Raw genomic sequence first — 26,639 nt, forward strand, 5'->3', positions numbered from 1 at the left:
CAAAGTTACAGCTAGCACGCTAACTTTAGTTTAAGTAACAGTTAGCTAGCTAGCGGCCGCTCCGCCTCCCATCGTTCGTGGCTCCTAGAAAGCAATCATTGTTGATACAGCTTTGCTTTTAATGCAACATAATTTATTTTTAAGCTAAAATAGACACCATGTATACATAAGTTAGCATTATGAATCCCATTAGATGGTGTATACTCAGATAACCTTAGCAAGCATGCAAGGTTAGACAGCTAGCTGTAACTTAGCTAGACGGCATGGAAATCAGTCCACAGGTTGTTATAGGCAACCAAGGAAGTCGGGAAGGTCTCAGTTTAAAGTTATGTTACTATCCTTTCACACAGACACAATATAGAGTGATTAATACATCTAAATTGCTTCATGTAGTAGCTTTAAGCGTGAATTTTCCGCAGCTGCTATCCTGCTTTCAGAAACAGCTGTGCTCTTAATGCTGGTGCTAACTTGTTAGATATTTCCCTCTGTTTGGTTGTTTGTGTGCAGGCTGGGAGGAGCTCCAAGAGGCAGCTATTCCTGCTGCCAGGTGGGATCGAGAGGCACTTAAAAATTAAGACGTGCTCTGTGAGTAGCATGCACATGCACATTCACGCACACACACATAAACCCTTATACTTCTATTTTTGTGAGGACATGATACATTCCCTAGCACCATACCCTAACCTCAACCATCATAACTAAATACCTTACCCTTCTCCTACAAACAAAACCTAATTGTCAAAGTGAGGACTGGCCAAAATGTCCTCACTTCCCAAAAAAGTCCTCACTCTGTTAATTAAAAACTTGTTAAGGTCCTCACTATGTAGGAAGTACAAGGACACACACACACACACACACACACACACACACACACACACACACACACTAATTCGGTAAAATTATATTGTATCAATTCTGAAGAAAAGCATCATGCTTGGGTGTAGCCTTATTAGATCTGACTGTAGCTTTTATACATAACTAAGAACAGATGCTGCATTTGTGGGTCACCATGACGACACATCACTGGATTGTGAATGTTTTTTTTAATTTCAGGTTGCTCTTGATGTCATTGAGGAGCTTTGCTATGAAATGGGACTACAGAGGGCGGAGGCTTTGGATGAATATGCTGTCTTTTTGGTTACACACAAAGGTAACCAGGCTTGTCATAGTGAAGATGTACAACACAAACCCTCTTTACAAATAGCAATTCACTACAGTCTAGATAAAGTGATAATAACTCAAGTGTATTACTGTGTCAGGTCAGAATGTGCGGCCCCTGAACAAGCGTGAGTACATCCTGGACATTGCTACAGAGGCAGAGCCAGTGGACGCCAACTACAGTCTGTGGTTCAGGAGAGTCATCTGGAGTCTGGCTCTCAGACTTGACAACGAACTCTATGTCACCATGCACTATAATCAGGTACGCTTCTACTGTGGGAAATTAAGCTGACATCCTGTTTCTAATGTAATTAATCAAATCCAAAATTTTGGCTCATATTCTTCCTGTGTAGCTGCTGGTTAATTCAAACCATCACATGAAGATACAGTAGAGATTACCTCTGTAGTCCCCATTGCAAATTAGCTGTCCCATATTCTTTTCATAAGCCAGAGGAAGACCAGATAAGACAATATAAGATAGGATATGACTTTATTTTTCCCACAGTGGAGAAATTTAGTGTCACAGCAGCTCAAGATACAGGAACATACTAGATATAGAAGACAGAATAAAGACTATAAAAAATAGACATATACATACATTATATACACATTATATTCATTATATACACTACTGGTCAAAAGTTTTAGAACACACCAACTTTTCCAGAATTTAATTGAAAATTATGCAGTTTAATGTCTCAGTGTACTCTGAATTTAATGCACATTTGCAACATTTAAAATTCTTTATTGAGCATGATAGTGTTTTGAAAGTAAAAAAAAAGATTCAAAATCACATTTTATATTGGACTAAAGGACTAAAAAAAAGACACAAAATGACAAAAAAAGACACCAAAAGACACCAAATTACCAAGAAAAAAAGACACAAAATGACTTACAAAGACATGAAAAGAATTCAAAAATGGACAAAATAATAGTTAAGTTGTTAACCCATTTCTTGTTCCCTGAAAAAGGCCTACTTGTATAATTCTGAAATGTACATTATTTTTCAGTTTTGGTTAAGCTTACCTTTTTTATTTACCTCTGGCAGTTCAACACTTACCTTTGTACCCTTTCAAGCTGTTCATTTGACTTGAACTGCTTGAATTTCAATAAAAAACTGGAAAAATTGGGGTGTTCTAAAACTTTTGACCGGTAGTGTACATACCAGTACATTTCTGCTATTTGGCATTTATTATTACTACTTATTAGTCCCAAAAGCACCAAAAAAAAAAACTCTCACCAGTTGCATATCCATGGTAACGGATATACAACAAAGACCAAAACTCAATGCAATAAACTTAAAAAAGAGGAAAGAAAGAGAGTGCAGCTGTAAGTGGCGTCCGCTCACCTGGTCCGAGTCCCTGTCCACTCACATTAGTTGGCACAGTCCGACAGTGAAGATGAGTCCCAGTTTTCAATTTCCTTTGATAAATTGAGTACTAAAACCCTTAACTCTGTCTGTTTTCAAGGTGTTACCAGACTACCTGAAGGCCTTGCTGAGTGTGGTTCCTCAGGGTAAGGCCAGCGACCAGCATATGCAGCAGATCGCCAGACTGTGTGCCCTGCAGCACCGTGCCAAGGACACCGTCTACCTGCCCACCCTGTAAATACACTATACATACTTACTTTTTGCCCTAACTAGCAGTATCAGTACCTCACACATAAATATAAATCACAATTACAGGTGCATCCTCACAAATGTACAAACACACTTGCACATGTATGATATACAACTGTTGATTCTGAGGTATCACGGGTTTGCTTTTTGTGTTTTTAGCCGTGAGGTGCAGGAATGTGTTCCCACACAGTTCTATGGCAAACAGGGTTCACAGCATTGGCTGAATATGACAACTCAACACATGCAGCAGGTCCAGCCTTTAAACCCACACCAGGCTCGTGCACAGTTCCTTGGTAAGACCTCTGTGTGAGTGTGGATGTGTATTTCTGATAGGGATTTACAGTTTTTTTCCCATATAATTAATTAATTCAACAAAAGTATTCAACTAACCACTTGCAAATTTTCTCTAAAGTCCAGCTGAGTAAGAATATTTGATTAAAAAAAACCTTATTAAGGACAAACACAAATTACAATTCCAAACAATTGTTTTTAGGTATCAAGGGTCGGCAAACTTTCTTAGATCTATTAGATAGTTGAATTAGCAATTAATCAAGATAAAAATTGTTTCCAAGCCACACTAACTTGCCACATAACTACATTTCTTAGAAAGAACTCACTGTGAATGTGCTGCCCTATAAAAAATGTACTTTTTGTGTGTTTTTGCCCAGGTCTGGTCAGTGCCTTCCCCATGTTCGGCTCCTCCTTCTTCTACATCCAGAGCTGCAGCTCCGCCTCCATCTACGCCCCGTGCATCCTGGCTGTTAATCTGAATGGATTGCACTTCCTTAACAAGGATACACATGTATGTCAAACACACTCACAGTCACTTATGCAGGGAAATTGTTGGGAAAATGCTTCATTTTAAACTATATGTTTTCAAGGTTAGGAATATGCCTGAATTTGAATATACTACTTGAAAATAATGCTTAATTTTCACATAATCTGGTGTTTCTTCTACACCATCAGTCATGTAAACAAAAAACATTCATGATCGAACATACAATCAAAATAAATATGAACAGGTGGTAATATAAACAAAGTGTTGAAATGGTTTAGTAAAGGGGAATTTTGTAAACTTTATTTTCACATCTAGATTGTTGCAGAAAATAAAGGGTTCAAGTGTCTTGATTTTTTGTTTAGGTTTACCTTGCAAATGCTTGAAAAATGCTTGAATGTTACTCTTAAAGATTTGTACGAACCTGATATGCAAACCATCCACTCAAACACAGATCCAGTCTGTTATGCTGCATGCTTCACATTCCAGCACCAGCTGGCAAAATATGGTTGCAGGCAGCTGAGTGTGTGTAACAGAATGAATTTGAAGCAGTATTCATTTAACATTACAGATCCATTAACTTGAAAAGCAAAATACTGCAGAAATGCAAAGAATTCAGAACAAAGGATTCGACTCCCTCTGCTGGCTGTTGTGTTCACTGCCTGCTTCTGTCTGTTAAATCTTGTATTCTGTTTGGGTGTTTGTACGTGTTTTTCTATGTGTATCAAACATGTATGTATTTGTTATGTGTGTGTCTGTAATTAGGAGGCCATGGTACGTTTTCCTCTGAAGGAGGTCCAGTCAACTCGCACCCAGAGACCAACTTCAGGCTCCAGCTATCCATATGTTGAGATCATGATAGGAGACCTGCTCAACCAGCGCATCACACAACTACAGCTGGAGCAGGTGTGTGTGTGTGTGTGTCTGTGTGTGTGTGTGTGTGTGTGTGTGTGTGTGCGTGAGTTTGTGTGAGTGAGAGATACAAACAAAGAGAGTTGATCAAAGAGACACAGTAAGACAGCTGCAGTTACAATATGTATGAGTAATTTACTAGCTTTTCAATCACTGTGAATGCCATGTTGTTTCTTTATATTCATGTGTGTGTGTATGTGTGTGTGTGTTTTCCAGGGCCTGGAGCTGTGCCGAGTCATCGCCATGCACATGGAGAACATGTTGTCCGTCAGAGAGAAGAGACTCACTTTACCACCAAGTGAAATCACCCTGCTATAACACAAACAAGCACACACACACACACACACACACACACACACACACACAGTAAAACCACACTCTATGCCTCATAAATGTACTGTATCTACCTCTACTTTAAAAATAGAATATTTTGATATGTAAAGATATTGTTGTAATGATGAATGTATGGCGACGATGTCTGTGATTTTGGGCTGCATCGTTTGGTCTAAATAATGTCAGAAGAGCAAATCCTTATTTCCCACAGCCAAAGTTGTCATGTTAAATGGCTTGATTTGTTAATCCAACAGCCCATCCTCAAATGTATTCAGTTCAGCATACTAGGAGAGAAAGAAAACCAGAATATTACATTCAACATTCACATTTGAGAAGCTGGAACACATGAATTTTGGGGCCCTTTGCTTAAAAACAAAGGTTGAAATGATTATACCCACAGCAGCAACATAAAGTAGCAAAAGGCATGTATCGTTATCTTTCCAGCATGTCAGTGCAGACCTGTACCTTGCACATACTTACACACGCACATACCATTGAGTTTAATGCATTCATGTGTCTATGTAGCGAGTAGAAACTGAGAGTCAGACTTGGATAAATATCCTTACAGACTGAACTCATCAACGTTTTTAGTTTGACAACTTTAGCCAAAAACTGTGTAAGATCTTGTCTGCCATGGCTGCTTTATAGGGCTGAGACTATAATGTATAAAGTCTGATTAATTTACTTTCCCACTCCAGAAGAACTGTACAATCTGATTTGCATTAATCCTCGGGCAACATGGAATTGAAACGTGGTCTTGCACTGAACAAGGGTAGGAATCCCTACTGTGGTTGGCTCTGTACAAAGAAACTGAAATGTGTGAAAAAGAAATCAATAACTAGCAGACCTAAGTATAATATCCTTCCCTTTATTATTAATAGATGCCTATGGTTTTACATGATACATATTTTTTCATTAGGCTTGGTCCTACATGCAAGACATGTCCACATAAATTATAACATATTCCATTTAATAATCAATTTAAATTGAAAACAGGCAGCCACAGTAACAGGCTACAAATGTTTTTTTTTTTTTTTTTCTTATTTTCTTCCTTGTTATCAAATCAAAGGAAAGACCCAACAGGGGAAGCATATTTGGGAAAATTTTTGACAAAAAGTTAAAGGCCACATCAATGAACTCTTTGCACTAATTAAAATTATTATTTATACAATGTATATATTTTTTGTAAATAACTGTTGTACATAACAACTGCATGTGAACAATGTTGTACATTAAAGTTTGTAGCATAAATTAGTTTGGTGTGAACTTGGTGATTTTTTTTTATCGTCATGAAAATGAAACATTTACAACACAATTTCAAAGGCATCAGAGAATTATGGATAAAAGCAGCACGGTAACAGAGTGCATAAGTAAATAATAGACAAAATATAAGACAAAATACAAGACAAAAACTAAATACACAAACAAATAAATACTAAAAATAACAGAGGAAAATGTGCAGGGTTTTCATAAAGTTTCAACAGTCTTTTAATAATAATAATAATAATAATAATAATAATATTTAAATTTGAATTTTTAGATTTTAACAATAGGGGTGTAATAATACATTGAACTGGATCAACAAACCAGTATCAGTGATGCAAGGTGAAAATACTGATGTGTCACCATCTTTAAGATATGTCTTTATTGTGAAATTCCCTCTTTGAATTTATCCATTGATTTTTTATTAAAAAGAAAAAAATATATTTTTATTCAAATCCTGAACAAGCTCAATATTGTTGCTTTTTGTGGCATATGATAATATGATATAATATATGATATGCTATTATATGATGATTATATTAAATTGATCTAAACTTTTGTGATATCAGCAAATATCGAATTGTTACCCAAATAATCGATTAGGGCTGGGCCATATATTGATAAATAAGAAATATAAAAAAAATATATATTTTTTTTAATGTGATATGTGATTAGACCATATCACATATATTGATATAGTTCCATTTTTTTCTTTCTTTATATATAAATGCTGCCCTTACTAGGGTTCGTCATATTTAGTTATTTTGTAATGTTTGTTATTCTTTTCTCATATAAATATATTTATTTCAGGAAAAGATTGGCCTATTTTATTTCATAGGCTATTTTTATTTTAGATTTTTTTTTAAATGTAAATGTGCACTTTATGGAGCTTTGATTAAAAAAGGTACTCCTGTTGTTATACAGTATTTATGTTCACTTAAATTGGTTTTAAAAAAAACGGTTAAAAAAATACTTGTGACATGTTATATTTGGCTTGGACTTTGACTGAACATTTGATCTAACTATATATATTATATATATATTCAGCCTTAATATATCGGGATATGACTTTTGGTCCATATCGCCCGGCCCTATAATCAATATAATATCGTATCGTGATGAAACTTGTGAATGACACCCCTACTGTCTGATAGTTTCATTTCAAATAACGGACTCACCGTTTAAACGCCTTGTAATAAGGATGAGTGTCCCGCGTGTACCCGGGGCGTCCTGTGCTATAAACCGAGCATCCCCCTCCACGGAGCTTGGCTGTGTGGGCGTTTCCGAGTAATTGCTCGCAGATTTCTCGGCCCTCATTGGCTGACAACAACGGGGTCCGTGTGAACCGGGAAGAGGAGGGGGCTGTGGTCAAACCCACCACGACCTAAACAGCACCAGGAGGGAGAGGAGGGAGGAGAGCCGCAGCCCGCAGCAGCAGCAGCAGCGTCGCAGCCCCGCTTTCAGCCTGCATGGGCTAGTCGGTTAGCTCGCTTTAGCATCGTCCGACTGCGCCGCACCGCCTCTCCCAGAGCCCGGAGCCCCGGCTGCTATCTCCGTGTTTGCCTCTCCGTCCCTCGAGTCGTGCTGCCCCGCTGCCCGGCTTCAACATGATGAAGTTTAGGTTCCGTCGGCAGGGCACCGACCCGCAGAGAGAGAAGATAAAACAGGAGCTTTTCGCCTTCAACAAGGTAAAGTAACGGGACGGAGGAGAGGGAGGGAGAGAGAGAGGGGCTACTCCTCTCCTGCTGCTCCCCAAAACTATTTATCTCAAAACGGGACCGGATTTTGTTGAAGTCGAGCACTCTGCAGCATTTGCCCCGGCCGCTCCTCTCTGTTGCAGTTTCTAGCTAGAAACAGAAACGAGCTGTGAACTGCTGCTGATGGTTTTTTTTTTAATGCAGGCTGGACGCTTGCAGGGCGCTTTGTTGATGTGTGTGCGGGGTTTAGTTGTTTTGTGTTAATTGGCTTTTACCCGAACGAGGCCCGCGTTCAAAGTGCACCAAGAACTTATCTCTGTGGACCTAAACATTGCCGTAATTAACCACATACATGTGATTGTGTCAGTGATAGGGACGATTAGGCTCCACATTAATGAGATTAGTTGTAATGCTTCATGTGATGACCCACATTTCATTCAGATATTGATCAAGATGGCTGTCAGTGTGGGGACACTTATCACTCTTGTAACCTTTTTTAATAGGTTTTCATAGAACATACCACAACACTGTGAAAGTACGCAGGGGTATTTCTGCAAAGCTCTTCTTGTTTCAGTGTTTGAGGGTCTGTGGGTGAAACCATGAGTGTCTGATTTCATGCTACTCTGGCATCACATCCACATGGATATAAACCAGTGTGTGTACAGTAAACCTCAGCTTCCCGAAGGCAGAGTTATAACATTATCAGCCTTCCCCTCTTCCTCACTGGCCAGGGCTGAGATGTATTTAGCAGCTCCACTTTAAGGAAGCCGCATGTTGTCACCTTGACCACTGTGGCTAAACTGGTGGGAGCCTAAAAGTAGGTTGAAGTCCATGGATTGTATTGATGACTGTGGATATCAAATATCACCTGCAGGTAACCTTTTTATGTGCTGCCAACAGGGTCTAAACTTAAATAAACTGCAGTGCAAATAGAAACCAGTCTTTGGCCTTGAATTCAGGTTAGCTCAGGTGAGGCCACTGTCTGTCTGTACAGCGTGTGTCAATCAAAAAGTAGAGCAGATTGTCTCAAAGACTTGGGTTGTCCAAACCCTTTAATGTTGAAAGCCACAATCTATCATGCACAGTGACAAAATTAACCAAGGCTCAATTAGATTAATGTGGGGAATATATAGTGCTGCACCATTACAGCAAAGTGATAAGAACCATTATTTCGCCCAATTTAAAATTATGAAATAGCAATTGATTGATTGATATGATCTTCCATGCCTCGTTTCGTATATCTACGTCCTGAGTCCTTATAAAACTTGCTTTTGTTTTTAATCTAATAAGTATTTGAACTTGACAGGAACTCAAAACCAAAACAAATCAGTATTTTATCATATTAAGCTACTTTCCTTTGATGAATAAGTTATTCTGTGAGAAAGGGTGTTGTAAGAACACACAAACTTGTTACTGACAATCAGCTTTTCATGACTTCTAGTGTCCCACTTATCCTGGTTAACAGTCCCAATAGCCGTTTTTTCCACTATTGCATCATTGGGAGCTCGGGCCATCTTCAAGCCAGCTGGTGTCAATGGCCTCAAGCTACGAGAACAAAACCCATTTGTGTTTCTACCATTGTGCCAATAGCTCCTCAGTTTTGTCCTAAAACTGGCCCACAACATGTTGCTGTGGCGTACACGTCACACATCACACACCACAGATAGCACAGTCAGACATCACACAAGAAGTTTAACATGTTCAGTTGAATCAATTATCATTAATGTATATTAATGGGAAACCGACTGATTCTACCTCCAGCGAAACGACCATCTTCCAGTGGACTGCCCCATGGTCCAACAGACCTTTCTTCCGAAACCCCAATAGACTATAATCCTTTTGGAACAAAACTCCATCAGTCCCGTTTAGTGGTCGACTGATACGGGTTTTTAAGGCTGATGTCGATACAGATTATTTTGACATCTTTTTTTTTTTTTTTCATATATATCTTTATTGGGTTGTCAGGACATAATACATATTCAATCAGAAAAGGTACAATTCACCCATTTTTCCCCCTTTTAGAACAACCCCCCGCCCCCCAAACCAGAGAGTTACATTCACATAAAATAAGCAAAAAACAATAAATAGTAATGATAATGAGAAAATACAACTCTCTCCCCCCAAAGAAAAACAGGAGGGGTGAACGGTAGCCAAATAAACAATAATAAAAAAAACGAAAAATAAAAGTAAAAATATACATATATACATACATACATATACATACACATAAAACCAAACAAATAATAATAATACTAAATAAATAAAATAAAAAGGGACATTTATTTTGACATCTTAACCGATCCCTGATATGTGCTGCTGATTTTTCTCGACCGATTCTTGAAGCCGATATTGCCTTTTCTCCCTCCATTTACATGATAAAAATGACACAATGATAACAAATGTTACACAAGTCTCAATTTAAACAAAAAAAGAAGCATTTATTAACAAAACATATTAACAGCTGGATATCAAACAACATGTATGTTGTTCTGGGCCTGGAGGTGGTGGCGCCTCAGATGATCCACATATTTGATGTGTTTTTCTTTTTTCTGGTATCAGCAGCAGCTCACCAGAGAATGGCAGGTGTTGCACCGAGCCTTGCCTGCTGTTGACTCAGTGAAATGGGCGATTGGCAAACACAAGCATGTATCAGTAAAAAACGCAAAATATCGGTCGACCTCTAGTCCCGTTATCCTGAAAACCAAAGCCAACTGCTCTGAAGGTCCATTAGCCTGACAATGCACCCTGAAGTTGTTGGGGTGTTCTGAACTTTACCCCAGCTCTCTAAATATCATCAGTGTCTGTCTATGACACGCTTTTTAAAACTGCAATGAAAGGAAACCCATCGGCTAGTTTGAACCAACCGCAGGCTTTCTATGATTTCTGTTTGCCATCTCAAATTGCATAAAACGCATGACAAGTTACAGATTCCTGATTAACTTCATGATATTAAATGTCTAATTGTGCAGCCTAGATGTATGTTTGTATGGTAGCTGCTTTAAATCAGGAAGACCTGCTGTAGAGAGCTGATGAGAGACAGGAAAAGGTGCTTGGTGGCAACAAAACAAGATCTTTTTAGAATGTCGTCATCAATTCATCTGCCTGTTATTTGTTTGATCCGTTGAAACGCCGAAAAATGCCCATCACAATTTCCCAGAGCTTGAAGGGAAATATTTAAATTGCTTATTTGACAGACAAGCAAAAACCAAAAGAGCATTAATTTCCTATCACACATGACAAGAAAAAAGTAGCGTATTATTCTCACATCTAAGAAGGAAAAAGGAATTTTGGGACATTTTTACTAGAAAAAAGTAATCGAAACAATTTAATTGATTTCCAAAATAGTTGGATTATAACATAGTTGTCCACAGAGGTTTTGAGACACTCGTGTTTTTAAGCAAAAGTACATTGTGTCTAAAGTCCATGATCTGTTTGCTGCACTGTGACAACACACACACAGTTTTTAGAGGTTTGGCACCAGCTGCCACAACTATCACAGAGGTGGTCTCTCAACAGGAGCGTTACTTTGATGTGACTCTGTCTGTGTGTGTTTGATCAGACCGGCACTTTAAAAAACAAAGAGTTAATGTTTTACCTCATATCTGAGGTACCTCATGTCCAAATTTCTTGGACTCAGAGCTCAGTCAGTGGTCCTCAGCCACAAAACTTTAAAGAGCCCCTCGACCTCTTTTAAAGCAGGTTAAGGTATCTTTCTACAAAGTTTCTGCTCTTTTTTCCCTCTGTAGTTGTAAATGCTTTCCCAGCTGTCTCTCCTTCTCCTGACATGGGCAGAAGGAAAAGCTGTGAATTTATGTTAATCCCATTTAACAAAGTCTGCACAGCATCGTAATAAAGCAACACTGCTGCCCTCAGTGCTTTTAAAGAAGTTTCCTCTAACTTTATTAAGGGAGTCCTCCCTTTTAGACGCCTCACCGACGATACAGTCAGACACACAGACAGAGCAGGGTGAGGGAAAAATAAATCTGGGTATTTTCATTGTCTTCTCTCTTGTGTCATCTGTTAATGTCTTTTTCTCGTCTTGTTTGTCTTTCCCACTCTCTTTTAGACTGTGGAGCATGGGTTCCCTCATCAGCCCAGTGCTTTGGCCTTTGACCCCAAGCTGGAACTTATGGCCATCGGGACAAAATCAGGAGCCATCAAAGTGTATCCTTTTATTGTCATTGAGCTCATGACTCTAACAGAGGGGTTTTTGGCCATTAGTCACAAGCCAGACTGGATCGGTGAAAGAAAATGCAAATGAATGCTTGTTTCCTTCTATCCTATGTTTGGCTGTTTGACCAGAGCTGATATGTTTCCACTGTGGTCTCCGGTGATTTTTAGCCACAGTTTACTACAGTTTTTCCTCTAACCATGACGTTAATCTGACCACAAACTCAAAAGTTCAAAACAGATCAAGTCAACTAGAGTTTATTTAATTTGACAGAAAATCCACCTTCTCATTTGGATGTAAATTTTAGTTCCATTTGAATTTTTAAGCATATTTGAATGATTATTGTAGAGCCCGACAGATATCGGTTGAGGCCGATATTGGCCTACCAAAGGGGTATCGTGTCAGTTTATATGCTGTCTGATATGTGCGATTATGAAAAATGATTTACACAATATATAATGTTGCTTGCCGTGATTCAGCAAGGGTGGTAGCTATGCATTTTTTACATTTTGTAATGTATTTAATTTTCTAAATACTCATTCTTTTGGGTACATTTGCAGAGCCGTGAAAAATCAGTGCACAGTCCACATAATAAGGTTTATTTTCATTGCAGCTCAAAAAAATTACTATATTGGCCACCATATTGTTTTTTTTTTATCACTTTTCCACCTCTAAAATCAGTATCAGCATCTGTCTAAAATAAAATCCCATTTCAGTCGGCCTCTAGAGTATTTGGATAATATTGTGCATTGCAATTATGTTGGCCAGTATAATCATATTGTCTCATGTTAAGTTTTTATCAGTATGTAAGAATTTATTGTGATGATGCATTATTTTTCGGTCGTATCATCCAGCCCTGAGTCACAGCTGACTGATCGATCCGACTGCGACGTTCAGGACAGAAGCTGTGGAAGAAAGTACAGAAGAGGTGGAGTACAGAAACTGTTTTCTTCCGGTTATGTCAGTTTAAGTCTTTGAAGTGCCGCTCTGTTTATCTTTTCATCACCTCTGTGCTCGGCTCAGTGCAGCTTCCGCTGGAGGTTTGAGGGTGACAGAAGTCACCGTTTCATGCATCTGTCGTCCTTTTTCAACAGCGGGTTATTTTGCATGAGATTTTCTCTCTTGTGCAGGTTGTTGGATAAGAATTAGAGATTCTTTAAACTACTATTTGAACAACCTCACTCTCACACAAAGACACTATTTATAGCTTTGTGAAGCCAATTGAGTTATAAGTTATGGTGTGTGCTGCTGTATCTGACGGTGCTGTTGGTTTTCTTGCTGTCACGATGGCTCAGTGCATTCTGATTGTTGAGGAAATACTGATCAGATGTATCTGCAGCAGAGCTGTTTATATAACACCAGTTTAGTAGAGCAGTGCATTGCTGTGTGTGTTTGTGTGGGAAGTTGCAATGTCTGCACCACTTAGCTGAAGAGGACTCCATTTCCTTCAAACATGGGTCCTTAAAATCCAGTTTGAATCCAGGAGTTTGTGAAGATAGACATAAATAGACATTGGTTATTGAATGTGCTTGGATTTGTATATTTCGTGCAAGAATAGAAAGGAAAGTTCTTTTGATTTATACACGTTTTTGTACTTACCATTAGTAAATAAGCTTCGTTCAGCTGTCTGGAGAAAGTGCAACAATCACACTTTTTCACACAATGCTCAGTGTTGTAACAGTTATAAAAGCTATGCTGTGTTGTGTTCTTCAATTGGGCCTGGAAAGTCCTTAAAGTGCTTGATTTTGATGTTTTCAGAAGGTGTGGTAAATCTCTTCTAAACTGGCGTTATTAGAGGAAAGTTTAGTCTTTTTTTTTTCACAATCAGGGTTTTATTTGAACAGTTATGGGCTTGTTACACCTGCCAAGGAGGTCATGTTTTACAGTTGGATTGTTTGTCAGCAGGATTACAGAAAAACGACTGGACTGATTGTCATGAACCTGATGAAAGGTGTGTAATTGGCCAAGGAAGAAGCCATGACATGGAGCGGTTCTGAATCAGGACTAAGATAAAAAAAACCACATCATTTTCACTGTTATCATTGCAAGAAAGGTCATGGCCTTGGCAGAGGTCTGATATCGCCGAATGCACTTCTAGTGTTACAGTAACATTTTTCTCACACCAACTAAATGTTTAAAAATGATAAATTTGAGGTAATAATAAGGATTGAAGTCTCCTACAGGAAGCTAGAGGTTGCAAACAAACCCTCGATTTCAAAGAGAGATTATAATGACAAACCAAACTGTCTTTTTGTAAACCCTGATCTCATTTTGCAGCACTTACTGTAGTGTCACACACAGTTCGTCTATGCAGTTGACATTTCAGGTGAACTCACTTTCAGTGTAATTTCAGCTCAAGTGTTTTCCATAATATGGTCTAAATGGAGTGTTTGTTTACCACCTGCATGATGCTCTGACTGCTCTACTGTACTCCACATGAATACAATTAACTTGAGTGAGTAAAATGTTATCCTAGCCGATAGGATTGTTGGCCAGAGCTATGAAAATGAGACCAAGGCCGAGAAACAAAACAACAACAACATCATTACATACTATTTGGCAGATGCTTTCATCCTCGGAGGGCCCCGGAGTACCATAAATGCATTTTTGAGCTTGTGGTCAGTGGGAATCTAACCCCCAACCCCCCCAAACCCCCTGACAGTGGGTCTGTTTGAGCAAGATGGAAGATTGAGTAAAGCTGTGTTGGTTTGGCTCATAGGAAGCATTGCAGCAGAACCATAATTTGGCTTTTAGTGTCAGAAATTCCAGCCGCTCGGATCCACTAGTGTCCACATGACACAACTCAGTGACATGTTTTTTGATCTTGCTTATCTCCGATTGGCTGCCAGCTCCGTCATGATTACCATGACGGCTGTGTGGTTAATAGCAGGCTGACATCAGCCTGCTGCCTTGTTGTTGTTGTAGAGTTTCCCCTGTTTGCTGGTCATCATCAAAGCTGAGATATTTTAAAGCATATGTTAGAGGTTGTTATGCACGTTTGCTTCACATGTTTCACGTTTGTCTCGCCTGTTTTTCATTTGCGAGCGTACGACTTGCAGAAGAGAGCGTGTAACGGGATTTCTGAACACAAGCATGTCTGTGTTTTAATCTAAATGCATAGTTTTCATGTTTTAAATCAGTATGCGCGCATTTATCAGCGTGCAAAGGGAGTCTGGCTGTGGTTGTGTGTTATGTGCTGAGGCATTAGACTGGAGAATCAGCTCTTTGAGATGCAGCTTTGAGAGAGAGAGAGAGAGAGAGATAGTGAGAGAGAGGGGGAGAGAGAGAGAGAGACTGGTGGTACCAGGCACTTGCACCCCAGAGGGAGATGGATGGATGGAGGGGAGAAATGGAGGAGGGGGGAGATGGAGATAAACAGAGGCAGAGGAGACAAGGGAGTGTAAAAGAGATGGAAGGGGAGGAAAATAACTCTCCTCCACACGGCTATACCTTCTCTAACAAAATGACTGATACTGCAAAACTCAGACTAGTCATCCTGCTTTTAACAAGGTCCCAGCTGCTGCTGGAATTTCTGGAAAGTTAGCGTGTATACCCAGAGAGAATACCTGGAAAGTTAACAAAAGACAAACAGTCAGTGCATCAGAGGTTCAGACTTTTAAATATACTCACAATTCTCACTTCTGTTAGCTTCTAAAATCACTCGGATACAGTTTTATGAGAAGTTCAGCAAAAGATTATTTTACTCACTCTCTTGCAGCCTGATGAGGCGTTGTCATTGGACGTTGCTTCGGTTTCAGAAAGTCTCAGGCTAAAGAGGTTAGGAGCAACTGCATTAGATCACTTTTAAGCTGCTGTCATGCACATCACATAAAGCTAAATTGGAGAAACCATCTTTAAAACACACCAGGTAGAAAGACTGGTTTTAGTCTATAAAATGTAAAAAATAAAAAGGGGGGAAATGTGATATAACACAGAAATATGCAGGAAAACTAAAAACCTTTTCTGCCATTGTTGCATGAAAAATTACCTTAACAATAAATTCATTACAGAAATAGTTGGCAGTTGTTTTTATGTCAATTGACTTATTGTTGCAGCTCTAAAAGCGCAACTGTCCAAAATTCAATAATGCTTAGTTTACACTGAACTGATCTGATGAGAATCAGAAACACTGTATTGATCCCCGGGGGAAATTGCTTTTGTTACAGTTGATTCTGTATTAGAAATAGAAATAAGTAAATGGGTGAATAAAATAAAAACAAAAAAAACCTTGCTAAACTAAATATGTAAGACATAACAGCAATATAGAATACAAAGTCTCAAGCTGCATTACGTAAATAGAGATATGTATAAATAGAAATAAAATAGAATTTTGGATATATAGAATACATTTGAAGTAAATAGAGATATGTGTATTTATTTGTTTATATGTAACAACGATGCAAATGTTTTTGAATCCATGAAAATGACTAAAATGAAAACAGTTTCATATTCTATTTCATAATATTTTCAGCTCTAACGTCAGGGCAGGGGGTTTTACAACAAACCTGTAAATCAGTTTCAGTTGAGCTTTCATTTTTAAGTATGTCTTTGTGTGTGTGTTCGCATTCCCTGATAATCTCACAGACTCACTGACTTGAGTTTGACCTAGACGTGCTTGCCAGCATACCTGCCAGTACTGTAACACACACACACACACACACACACACACACACACACACACACACACACACACACTTCCAGCCGTGGTGCCAGATGTGTGGTTTGATTCTCACACACACTGACGAAAAGTTTGGTCGAATAGACGTAGAGTTTATTTACTCAGTTACACAGAAAGAGTTGAAAATTGCAAAATGAGTTTGAACTTCTGTTCTCCGTCTTGGTGTGAGTCCTCCACCTCTCCTCTCTTTCAGCCTCTCGCTCCAATTTCTCACTTGTTCTTTTTTTTTTTTGCTCCTCCGTCTCTCACTCTCTGCGTGTTTATAAAGGCAGAGTCATATTACTCCCTGAGAGTTTGTGCTTCGACCACAGACTGGGGCTCAGCAGAGGGAAGGGGGACATTGTGGTGTGTGGACTTTTTCGTGTATGTGTGTGTGTCGAGAGCGATCATGTGTGGGGGTGGTGGGGCGATTCTTGAGGAGTCTGTCTCCTGTCGAAGAATGCATGTTGCGCTGCCCTGGGTTAACCCTCCCTCTATGTGTATATGTGTGTGTGTGTGTAGATTTGGTGAGTAAGAGCTTTGTTGCTGAGTCTAGTCTTAATAAAGGAAGCTTTTGAATTGGTTTCCAAGACGACCAGTGCAGTTGCCTGGGATGAGAAGTGCTTGCAGACTTGAGGGTATTAAAAGTCTGCAGCTCAGCACATCAGACACCAGAGCTTGTTGCTAGAAATGCATCAGCTGTGGGTAAAAAGGTCAGAAAATACTATTTACAGTAGTACAGTACCTGTTAGTTACCCACAAAACAGCATGGAACTTTGGCCCCGTCTACATGTGTGTAGATATTTTTGAAAATGGATATTTATCACTGCCAAGGAGGTTTTCGGTGCGGTTTGTTTGTTTGTTTTTTTGTCAGCAGGATTATGTAAAAACTACTGCCCTGATTTTCATGAAACTTGGTAGAATGGTGAAACTTGGCCAAGAAACAGGGTGGAAACGACTACATTTTTTACTTTTGTTAACATTGCCAGATGGAGTGTTTGTGCTGCATTCATGTGCTGTCAGAATAATTGGAAAAATTTGTGCTGAATCATTTATAGCACACTAGCTGTCAACATGTTGTTTAGGCGCTTTAAGCAATAAAATACAAACAAGACAAAATAGAATACTAACAGAAATGGAGCCATCCGAGGAGGATCTGAATGCACCGTTGGCTTTGGTTGGCGCTCTCCTAGTTCCATTTTAGTTTCCTCTACATTCTGGCCTGTCATCCTCATGCAAACAAAGATTTAGGTCACTTAAACAGAGATTTCTAAAAAACTCCCCATGCCATCTCCTAAATGGCAAATGTTGCTAAGTGTAATCAGCATGCACCAGAAAGAACAACAACAGTGTCTGAAGCATTTTACCCCTCTTCAACCAAGGCAGTTCAAGGCCGGTTCGGAGTCGGTGCCTAATCTTGAACCAGTTCCTCACTTTTCGACAGCCAAAGAACCAGCTATCACTCAGGAAAACTGGTGCAGCACCAACTCTCTGCTGGTCTCAAACCATGAACCACTTACGTCAGGGGCTCGGGGAGGGATTATCGTGACCAACAAGCCCAATTAAAACATGTTTCATTTTATGTTATTTGTTTAACTGCAATGCGTTAGCTTACAACAAAGTCCAACATGAACATCAGTGTCTATAAGAATGTAATCGCCTTCCATAGCGATCAAGATGAGCAGCACATATGTGTTTTCAGTCATGTTTGGATGCCAATGTAGGCTTGCAAAGCCAAGAGCAACATTTGTAAAGAGACGATGTATTCTGTCGTCGTTATAAAAGTCGGGGAGAGCGGAGACGTTTCCAGACATATTCAGTGACTTAATGACGTGGCTCTTGATTCTGTGGCTCTTGAGTCTTCAAACAGGTTCTGAGACGGTTCCCAAGTTGAACCAACTGCCCAGCAAAAGAACTAGGTTCGCGTTGGCGGAAAAGGGGTATTTGCAGCACATTTTAGGTGTGATGACTTATAAGCTTTGTATTGCTGCACCAATTCCTGGGCTGATGGAGGCGTTTGGTTCACCTCAGTGTCCATGGTTTTAAAATCTGCCAGAAATGGCTGTTTTGGTTCAGTAAAGGAAAATAAACTCACTGAGCATGCTCAGAATCATCTTCTCCGGTATTTGACGGAGGGATGTTTTCAGTTCCAATGAGATACCTGGACTGATATCCATATCGCTTTAGAGCATCCCAAGTGGGCGGAGATATCTTGTAAAATATAGGATGTGTGGAGAGGATTACATTCATTGTTTGTTTTTGTTTTTTGTTTTTTTTTGGGGAGGGGGGCCTGGGAAACATCGGATTTTAAAAATGTTCATAAACTTGTAGACAGTCTTTATCTGGACAATCCAGTACGTGACTGAGCTACACTGAAACTTTGTGACCATGAAGTTTCATTATTGGCAATCCAACAGCCAGAGGACTAGCTAATATTGACACACACACACACACACACACACACACACACACACACACACACACACACACACACACACACACACACACACACAACAGGGCTTTGATCAGTGTGTTTGTCAGTGCTCCAGCTGTCAGCTCTCTCTGTCTGTCTGACATCCTGTTGGTCACACACCCCACGCTGAGCGGTCACCCTGTTTTCTACTGATTCATCGGATCTTATCTCTTGGCGAGCTGCAAATGTTTGGATGTGTTTGTCTGTAACATTCAGAAGTGGTGCTTTTTCTTTTTTCAAGGCATTTCTTCACATTTCAGCGGTAAACGTCCAGTTCTGTGGTCACCTTGGCCCGGCTCTGTTGGCTGATGTCACAGGGTTGCAACTCGGTTTTCTACAAACTGTTGGGAAATCTGTACTTTCACACTGTGAGTCATGCTCTTTTGCAATGTCACAGCGTGGACACGTACAACACTAAATGGGGAATGAGGAAAATTAAAATTCATCGTTTCGTGACCTGAGAACTCTGACAGCTGCTTTCGTTTTAAGTGAAGGACTCTATAATTGTTCATCCATCCTCGATGTCAACAAATTTTTGTAGTTTGTGGTGAAAACAGTGAATTCCCCTTGTACTCGTTTATGCCACACAATGCCCTTTCAATTGTGCTGCCGCCACAGTGCTTCCTGCCCTTTCCCAAACCATTTCCAGCCTTTTTATTTGTCACATTAATTTGTTTTCATGCTTTGCTGCACAGACTGTGGTTTGTATTGGAGACTTAATTTGTTGAGAAAATACTACAAAACATCTCACGTTATGTAACTTCTTTTTTCGTATTAAATCAAAAGGGTCAATATTTATTCTTTGGTAGCGTTTTAGTCAGTTGAAGATGCAGACTCTGATTCTGCCTCCTTCCTCTTTCTCGTCTCACCCACACACTGCCCACTCTCTGCTTACACTCCTAACTTTTTTTCTTGTACAGTACAGCATTTTTTCATCACTATTTTTGGTCTTTTACTTGTCAAATCATGCCTCTCCTCTCGCCATCTCTCTGTCCCCTGACTATAACGTGCTCCTCATTGATATTCCTGAAGAATGGCAGGACCTTTAAAATCCCTCCCTCTGTTCTGCTCTCTCTCCGTCTCACTCAGCCTCCCCCCTCCCCTCCTCTTCCCCCTGTCTTTGGTCCGTGCCGGTCTCCTCTCCCCCACACCTATACACACTCACAGATGAATAAGCACACACACACACACACACGCCGGTCCATTTGACAACAAGTTGGAGGGGGGTCTGTCTGTCTGTCGGGAGAAGGGGTGTGTGGTCTCTTCAAGTTGGACAGAGTGGAGAGATTGTTGAATGGTGGAGAGGAGGAACAAAGGAGAAAACATTTACCCGAACTGACACATCAAAGTTGTGTAAAAACAATTAATCTGTGAGGGGCTGAATTCGTAGGGACGGCTGACTGATTTCAAGCGAGGGAAAGTGAGGAATAGAAACGAATTGTAGTAATGGTAGCCTTGTTGTGTCTCTGCTAGTAAAAGGCCTGTAAAGGTAATGTTACATCATATGTATATACTTGGCAGTGACTTCAACTCAAGTCAGAGGTGAATTTTGTTAGGAATCAATCGTTTTCATTGCATTTATCTGTAAAAATGTGGTATCTTACTGTACACAACTGTTTGTTGTTTTTTACTTATTTAAAATTGAAGTTGTCTGTTGAATTAGACTATATGATCCTCATTTCTTTCATTATCATCCCTGTCTGGGAGTTTCAGTGACGCTGGCCCACCACAGTTTGACAGTGAACCAAAATTGTACACCACACTCGGCGGGTGGGGTTGGTGCGGTCTGTCTGGAGGATTCAAGCCAACGGTGCAGCGACAGCCGCTTGGTGTGGGAAGGTGCCCTCATGAATTACTCCCGGCACTGGCTGGCGCTTGTCTGGTGCATTTCCCCCATGGCAGGGCTTCCACGGTGGTTATAGGTCGGCTTAGAAAGACAGAGGGTGAATGTAGCTCACAGGTCCACCAAGGCCGTACTTGCTGTTCCCTTTCTTTCAGCGGGGATTGACCTGGGTCCCTGCTCCTGGTGGACTGTCGGTCTGGGTGGACTGTCTTAAGTGCATCAGAGGTCTGTTGATGCTGGTGACCAACCTGTCTTAAAATACAGTCACTGTCTCGTTTACCATGCATTCATCAATTCATCCATTGCCTACAACCACCTACAGGATGTGACAGTCAGTACGTTTACATGACACTTGAAAAAAACGATTATTACCTTAATCTGACTATAACTGGACAACTGAAATGCATGTAAACGTGTTAGTCCGACTAATGTCGGAGTTCTCCAACTCCGATTAGAACACCCAAATAATGCGATTGGAATATGATTTTCGCCAGCATGTATGACAAGACAACGCATGCGCGCATGCTCCACCCTCACGCTGGCGTATAACCGAAAACTGGTCGCACATTGGCTGGTTACATTAGCCAGTCGCATTAGCCGGTTTCGGCTAGTCAAAGTGTCAAACTGAGGTCAACCAGAAAGGGCGCCGTATTAACCTGCTGAAACGACTCATATCGCCACCCAGTGTTGAGGAGGAGGACACGTTCCCATCAGTTATTCCATTTTCTCAGTTGCATGTAAACTGGGACAAGGACAGAAGTCCTATTAGACCCCAAAATCAAATTTTAAGCATAGCTCGATTAAACTGTGCATGGAAACGCACTGTTTCTGATTTTTTAGTTCTGTAGCATTAATGACAACAACCATTAGAGTTGAGGGAAAAATTGATACAGCATAATATCGCAATGTTTGTGTGGCAGTATTGTATTGGAGGCTGTAGCAGGCCCACTTTGATGAATATACTAGAGATACTGGTATCATATAAAACTAGGAGATCTAATGAATCTATAGGCACCATGTGTCAGAATATTGTGCCGGGAAGTTGTCGAAATAACGCTGCAAAGTTAGGTTCTTTTTTTATGTTTCATTCAAAAGAAATTCAGAGCAGTGAAGCTTAAAGTTGAGGAAAGTTTGAGAAAATACTACAGTTGTCGTCGTCCATACATATATATATATTATATCGATTCATTGACGCCAAGTATCACTTAGTGTTCCGAGTGGGTGGTTTGTATTTTCGCTGGTTTTTTTTCCCCCAGAGGCTGTAGCGAGCTCACTCTTAGGAATATACTGGAGATACTGGTATCATATGATACTAGAAGATCTAAGGAATGTACAGGCACCATGTGGTAGGATATCGTGTTGGGAAGTTGTTGAAATAACGCTGCAAATTTAGGCTTTTTATATGTTTCATTGAAAAAAAATTCAGAGCAGAGAAGGTTAAAGTTGAGGAAAGTTTGAGAAAATGCTGCAGTTGTTGCCGTCCATACATGTTTGACATCAGTTCAGTTCAGTTTGACTGAATACTTTGTTGGTCAGTCTGTGGGTTTGACTCTCATTGTGGAGAAATAAAAAGACTGAAGTGAGATGAATAGACTGATAATTTTCTTTTATTTGACAAAACAATTCTTGACTGGATTTAATTTTGTGGACACAAAATGCAGTTAAACAGTTAAATTGCAATATATTGTATTGCAATACTCGACATATCGCAACATGCTTAAAATCGCAGTCATATCGTATCGGGATCAATTGTGTCATGGGGCCTCTGCTGACTCACACCTCTCAGCTTTAGGAGGCTAAACTAATAACATTGGTGCATTGAGCTAAGTGCTAATGTTTCACCAACAATTTAGCTTCTAACATGTGCACTTAACACAAAGTGCAGCTGGGGCTGATGAGAATGTTGTTGCAGGAATTTGGTCATGAACCAAAGTATTGGACAAATTCTAATTTTGACCTGATGGTGGTGCTGTTAATGAACTACCAAAATTATGATGATGATGATGTTTTCCATACAAAATTTCATGGCAATGATCACATTAGTCAATGAGGAGCTTCTACAATCAGTTTGACCTAGATCTCATCAGCTGGCCCATAAAAGTTGCTCAACAAGGTGCAGCAGGGCGTTGGGCTTCACTTGGGCCGAATCCTGCTGGAACATGGTGCTGAACCTCCCAGACGGACCGGGATCGGGACCAATTTTGTGGGAGAATTTAACCTGTTGCCAACAGAAGGAATCATAGAAAATGCACTGACTGAGTCTTCCCTTTTCCCCCAGTAACATTACTCCTAATAGTAGGTGGTAGACCGTAGATGGAGGCAGCACAGGTAGAACACAGTTTCTTCAACCGTTCCAGCCATCAAAATCATTACGATTCATCCCCTGGGGACCATGAATGTTTCTAATGATGAATAAACTTAAGAGTTGTCCTATGTTAAGGCGAGCGTGCACTGAGCGAGTGGGACAGAAAGCGGAGTGTGGGGGTGGAGAGGTACAAGCTGAGGGAGAGGATGCAAATGAGACGGGATTGTTCCTCTAGTGGGTGGGTGGAGTTGTTTGGCTTGTCTTGTTGTAGATTGCTTTTTGCCAGACGTCTGAGGAGTTTGTGATTGTGTGTGTGTGTTGCTATGTGTGTAAGGGAGAAAGGGAGGTGGAGAAAATGTTCACAGATGATTCCTCAGAAGCTTAAACCATTTTGTTGTCTGAAGACGTAAACATTTACTTGGATTTTTCATTTTTAAACTTTTTCTGACTTACTTTTTCTCAGTTTGCTTAGACGGTGCAATTCTCTTTCTGTGTGTGGTCAACTTGCACATTCATCCTTGGATTTAGTGAGCCGTCCTTCCTTCCTGTCCATCCCAATCTTCTGTCACATTTATGTGTGTGTGTTTGAGGGGGTGCTGGCTGTTGTCTGTGTGTCCGACGTGGTGGACAATGCCCTCTGTTTGTCTGTATTCAGACCGTGAAATCGCTTTATCCTTGCTAACGCTCTCTCTCTGCATCACCGGGCAATCGCACTTGTGTGTGAGGGTGTGTGTGTGTGTGTGTGTGTTTGAGAAAGAGACAGTGATTCAGTGATTATGAGTTACTGTAGGCCTCCATTGTGTGCATTTCAGGGTTCTCTGGTGAGCAATGCAGCAAATCTTTGCATGTTACACTACATGCTTTCAGCAGCGTGAAGCCAGCGTGTCATTCAACAGGTTGCTCAAAGATTTAAGTGTCCCATGTTGGATTCTTGTTTCTGAACCTTTTCTGTAACTTTGTAAGGAACGCCCTGAACATTTATTTCAGCACTGTATCATCCAAGACCATTTATACACAGCTCCGAGTGTCCTTGCTGCTTGTGTCACTCCTTTTATGAGTTTCTGTGGTTCAGTTTATTAATGCTGTCAATTTTAATCTCCAATTTGAACTGAGGACGCCTTTGAATTAGTTTACTTTGAGTCACTGTTTCCAGCTTTTAAATATTGACCCTGCCTTTATCCTTTGGTGTTACAGCCCTGTGTGTGTGTGTGTGTGTGTGTGTGTGTGTGTGTGTGTGTGTGTGTGTGTGTGTGTGTGTGTGTGTGTGTGTGTGTGTGTGTGTGTGTGTGTGTGTGTGTGTGTGTGTGTGTGTGTGTGTGTGTGTGTGTGTGTGTGTGTGTGTGTGTGTGTGTGTGTGTGTGTGTGTGTGTGTGTGTGTGTGTGTGTGGCCTCTGATGTTCTTGGCGAAGCATCCTAAGAATTTGCAGCAGTTCCTTTCATCTCTAATTTCTGTTTTTTCTTCTTAATCCACATGTCTTACATTTAATCGTATCTCTCATATCTTTATGTGACATGTTTTGAAATGGAAATCAGTGCTTGGTATCTATCAGCAGTGTAATCAGAATGAGTCAAGGAAAGGAACTGGCAATTAAAAATAAAGAGGAGTGTTGCTGAGTGTTCAGTCGCGCTAGCAGCATGATGTTACAGACGGTAATGTCGTTCGGTCCTTCGCTTTGATCCAGACTGAGATATCTCAACAGATAAAGAATGGATTGCACTGAAACTTAGTCCAGACATTCTTGTTCCACTCAGGTTGAACTGTAATAACTTTGGTGATCCACTGACTTCTTCTCTAGCGCCATCAGCTGGTCACACTTTATCTAATCAAAATTGCAAACTGCAACACTAATGACATTCCCATCAGCTTGAGCTGCTTGTCGTATTTTTTTGCATATGTAAGCATGCTAATACGCTATATTAATCGGCGACCATGTAAAAAGGCAGCAATATACCTGCAACACACCAGTGTGTTAGCATTTAGCTCAAAGCGTAGCTCTTCAGAGTCACTAGCATGAACTCTTTGGGTTTGTCTCAGTTCAGTTGCTTTGTTTTAGTACACTTCCATGTAGTACACTATGTGCTTACTATCGTAGTGCATGCATTTTTACAAGCTAGTGTTGTCTCAAATTGCATATGACCCTTATGCATATACTAGCAATGAACATTGCAACACTTGCTTCTTTATTAATGGTGAAGCATTACCGTCACCTGCCAAGACATCCGCCGATTTGTTTTCTTTTCAGTAAAATGGACATTCTTTTACCGTTCTTTCTTGTGTGTGCCCCCTGTTCCCAAGAGCTGCAGATTACACAGCTGCAAACTTGTCCTCTGTTTCACTTGCTGCCATTGTTGCTACTTTGCTCAACATTATCTCAAGTTCGGTGGTCCCTCCCCGTCTGCTACATAGCGGAGATGTTGACCATTGAAAAGTGGAGCACGGAACACTGAACACTTCTCACCTTCAACCATCTGAGTTAATCATCTGGGTACTCAGAGTGAACTACTTCTTCCATAGTGTCTACTACTGAAAATAGCAAGTTTAGTATAGAAGCACACAGCATTTTTCCTGTTTATCCAGCTGCACTTTCAGACCAGAACTTTCCCTGACCAACGATTTTCTCCATGAAAGTGCCTTCTGATCAAGTGCAACCTAATAGCTAGAGGTGGGGGGGAAAATCGTAGCAGCATCGTATCGCAATATTTCGCGTGGCAATATTATATCGATTCATTGACGCCAAGTATCACTTAGTGTTCCGAGTGGGTGGTCCGTATTTTCGCTGTTTTTTTTTTTTCTCCAGAGGCTGTAGCGAGCTCACTCTTAGGAATATACTGGAGATACTGGTATCATATGATACTAGAAGATCTAAGGAATGTACAGGCACCATGTGGTAGGATATCGTGTTGGGAAGTTGTTGCAATAACGCTGCAAATTTAGGCTTTTTATATGTTTCATTGAAAAAAAATTCAGAGCAGAGAAGGTTAAAGTTGAGGAAAGTTTGAGAAAATGCTGCTGTTGTTGTCATCCATACATGTTTGATATCAGTTCAGTTCAGTTTGACTGAATACTTTGTTGGTCAGTCTGTGGGTTTGACTCTCATTGTGGAGAAATAAAAAGACTGAAGTGAGATGAATAGACTGAGAATTTTCTCTTATTTGACAAAACAATTCTGGATTGGATTTTGTGGACACAAAAACAGTTAAATTGCAATATATTGTATCGCAATACTCACCGTATCGCAAAATACAAAAAACTCACAATAATATTGTATCATGACTCAAGTATCGGGATAAAATCGTATCGTGAGGCCTCTGTTGATTCACACCTCTACTAATAGCTATATCTTTAGAAAATCTTCTGTGGATTATTTATTGTCCCCCATGTGTGTGCTTGCATGCCTGCAAGTTTGTGTGTCTGTATTTAACACAACAGGCTG

The 26,639-nt window shown here is 40.2% G+C and overlaps 2 protein-coding genes across 2 annotated transcripts in view; both read left to right on the forward strand.

Annotated features, from left to right (window-relative positions):
- Positions 1-4,781, forward strand: part of myo15aa (myosin XVAa) — a 59,585-nt gene extending 54,804 nt beyond the window's left edge. The window contains exons 60-67 of the mRNA XM_059347423.1: positions 508-585; positions 1,054-1,150; positions 1,260-1,420; positions 2,628-2,761; positions 2,936-3,069; positions 3,445-3,578; positions 4,317-4,457; positions 4,680-4,781. Of these exons, the coding sequence (XP_059203406.1) occupies positions 508-585; positions 1,054-1,150; positions 1,260-1,420; positions 2,628-2,761; positions 2,936-3,069; positions 3,445-3,578; positions 4,317-4,457; positions 4,680-4,781 (981 nt within the window). The remainder of the gene's footprint in view (positions 1-507; positions 586-1,053; positions 1,151-1,259; positions 1,421-2,627; positions 2,762-2,935; positions 3,070-3,444; positions 3,579-4,316; positions 4,458-4,679) is intronic.
- A 2,651-nt stretch (positions 4,782-7,432) lies between these two features.
- Positions 7,433-26,639, forward strand: part of llgl1 (LLGL scribble cell polarity complex component 1) — a 52,617-nt gene continuing 33,410 nt past the window's right edge. The window contains exons 1-2 of the mRNA XM_059347071.1: positions 7,433-7,747; positions 11,823-11,920. Coding sequence (XP_059203054.1) covers positions 7,667-7,747; positions 11,823-11,920 — 179 coding nt within the window. The 5' untranslated portion in view covers positions 7,433-7,666. The remainder of the gene's footprint in view (positions 7,748-11,822; positions 11,921-26,639) is intronic.

This window comes from Centropristis striata, chromosome 13 (genome assembly GCF_030273125.1).
Source record: "Centropristis striata isolate RG_2023a ecotype Rhode Island chromosome 13, C.striata_1.0, whole genome shotgun sequence".
NCBI lineage: Eukaryota > Metazoa > Chordata > Actinopteri > Perciformes > Serranidae > Centropristis > Centropristis striata.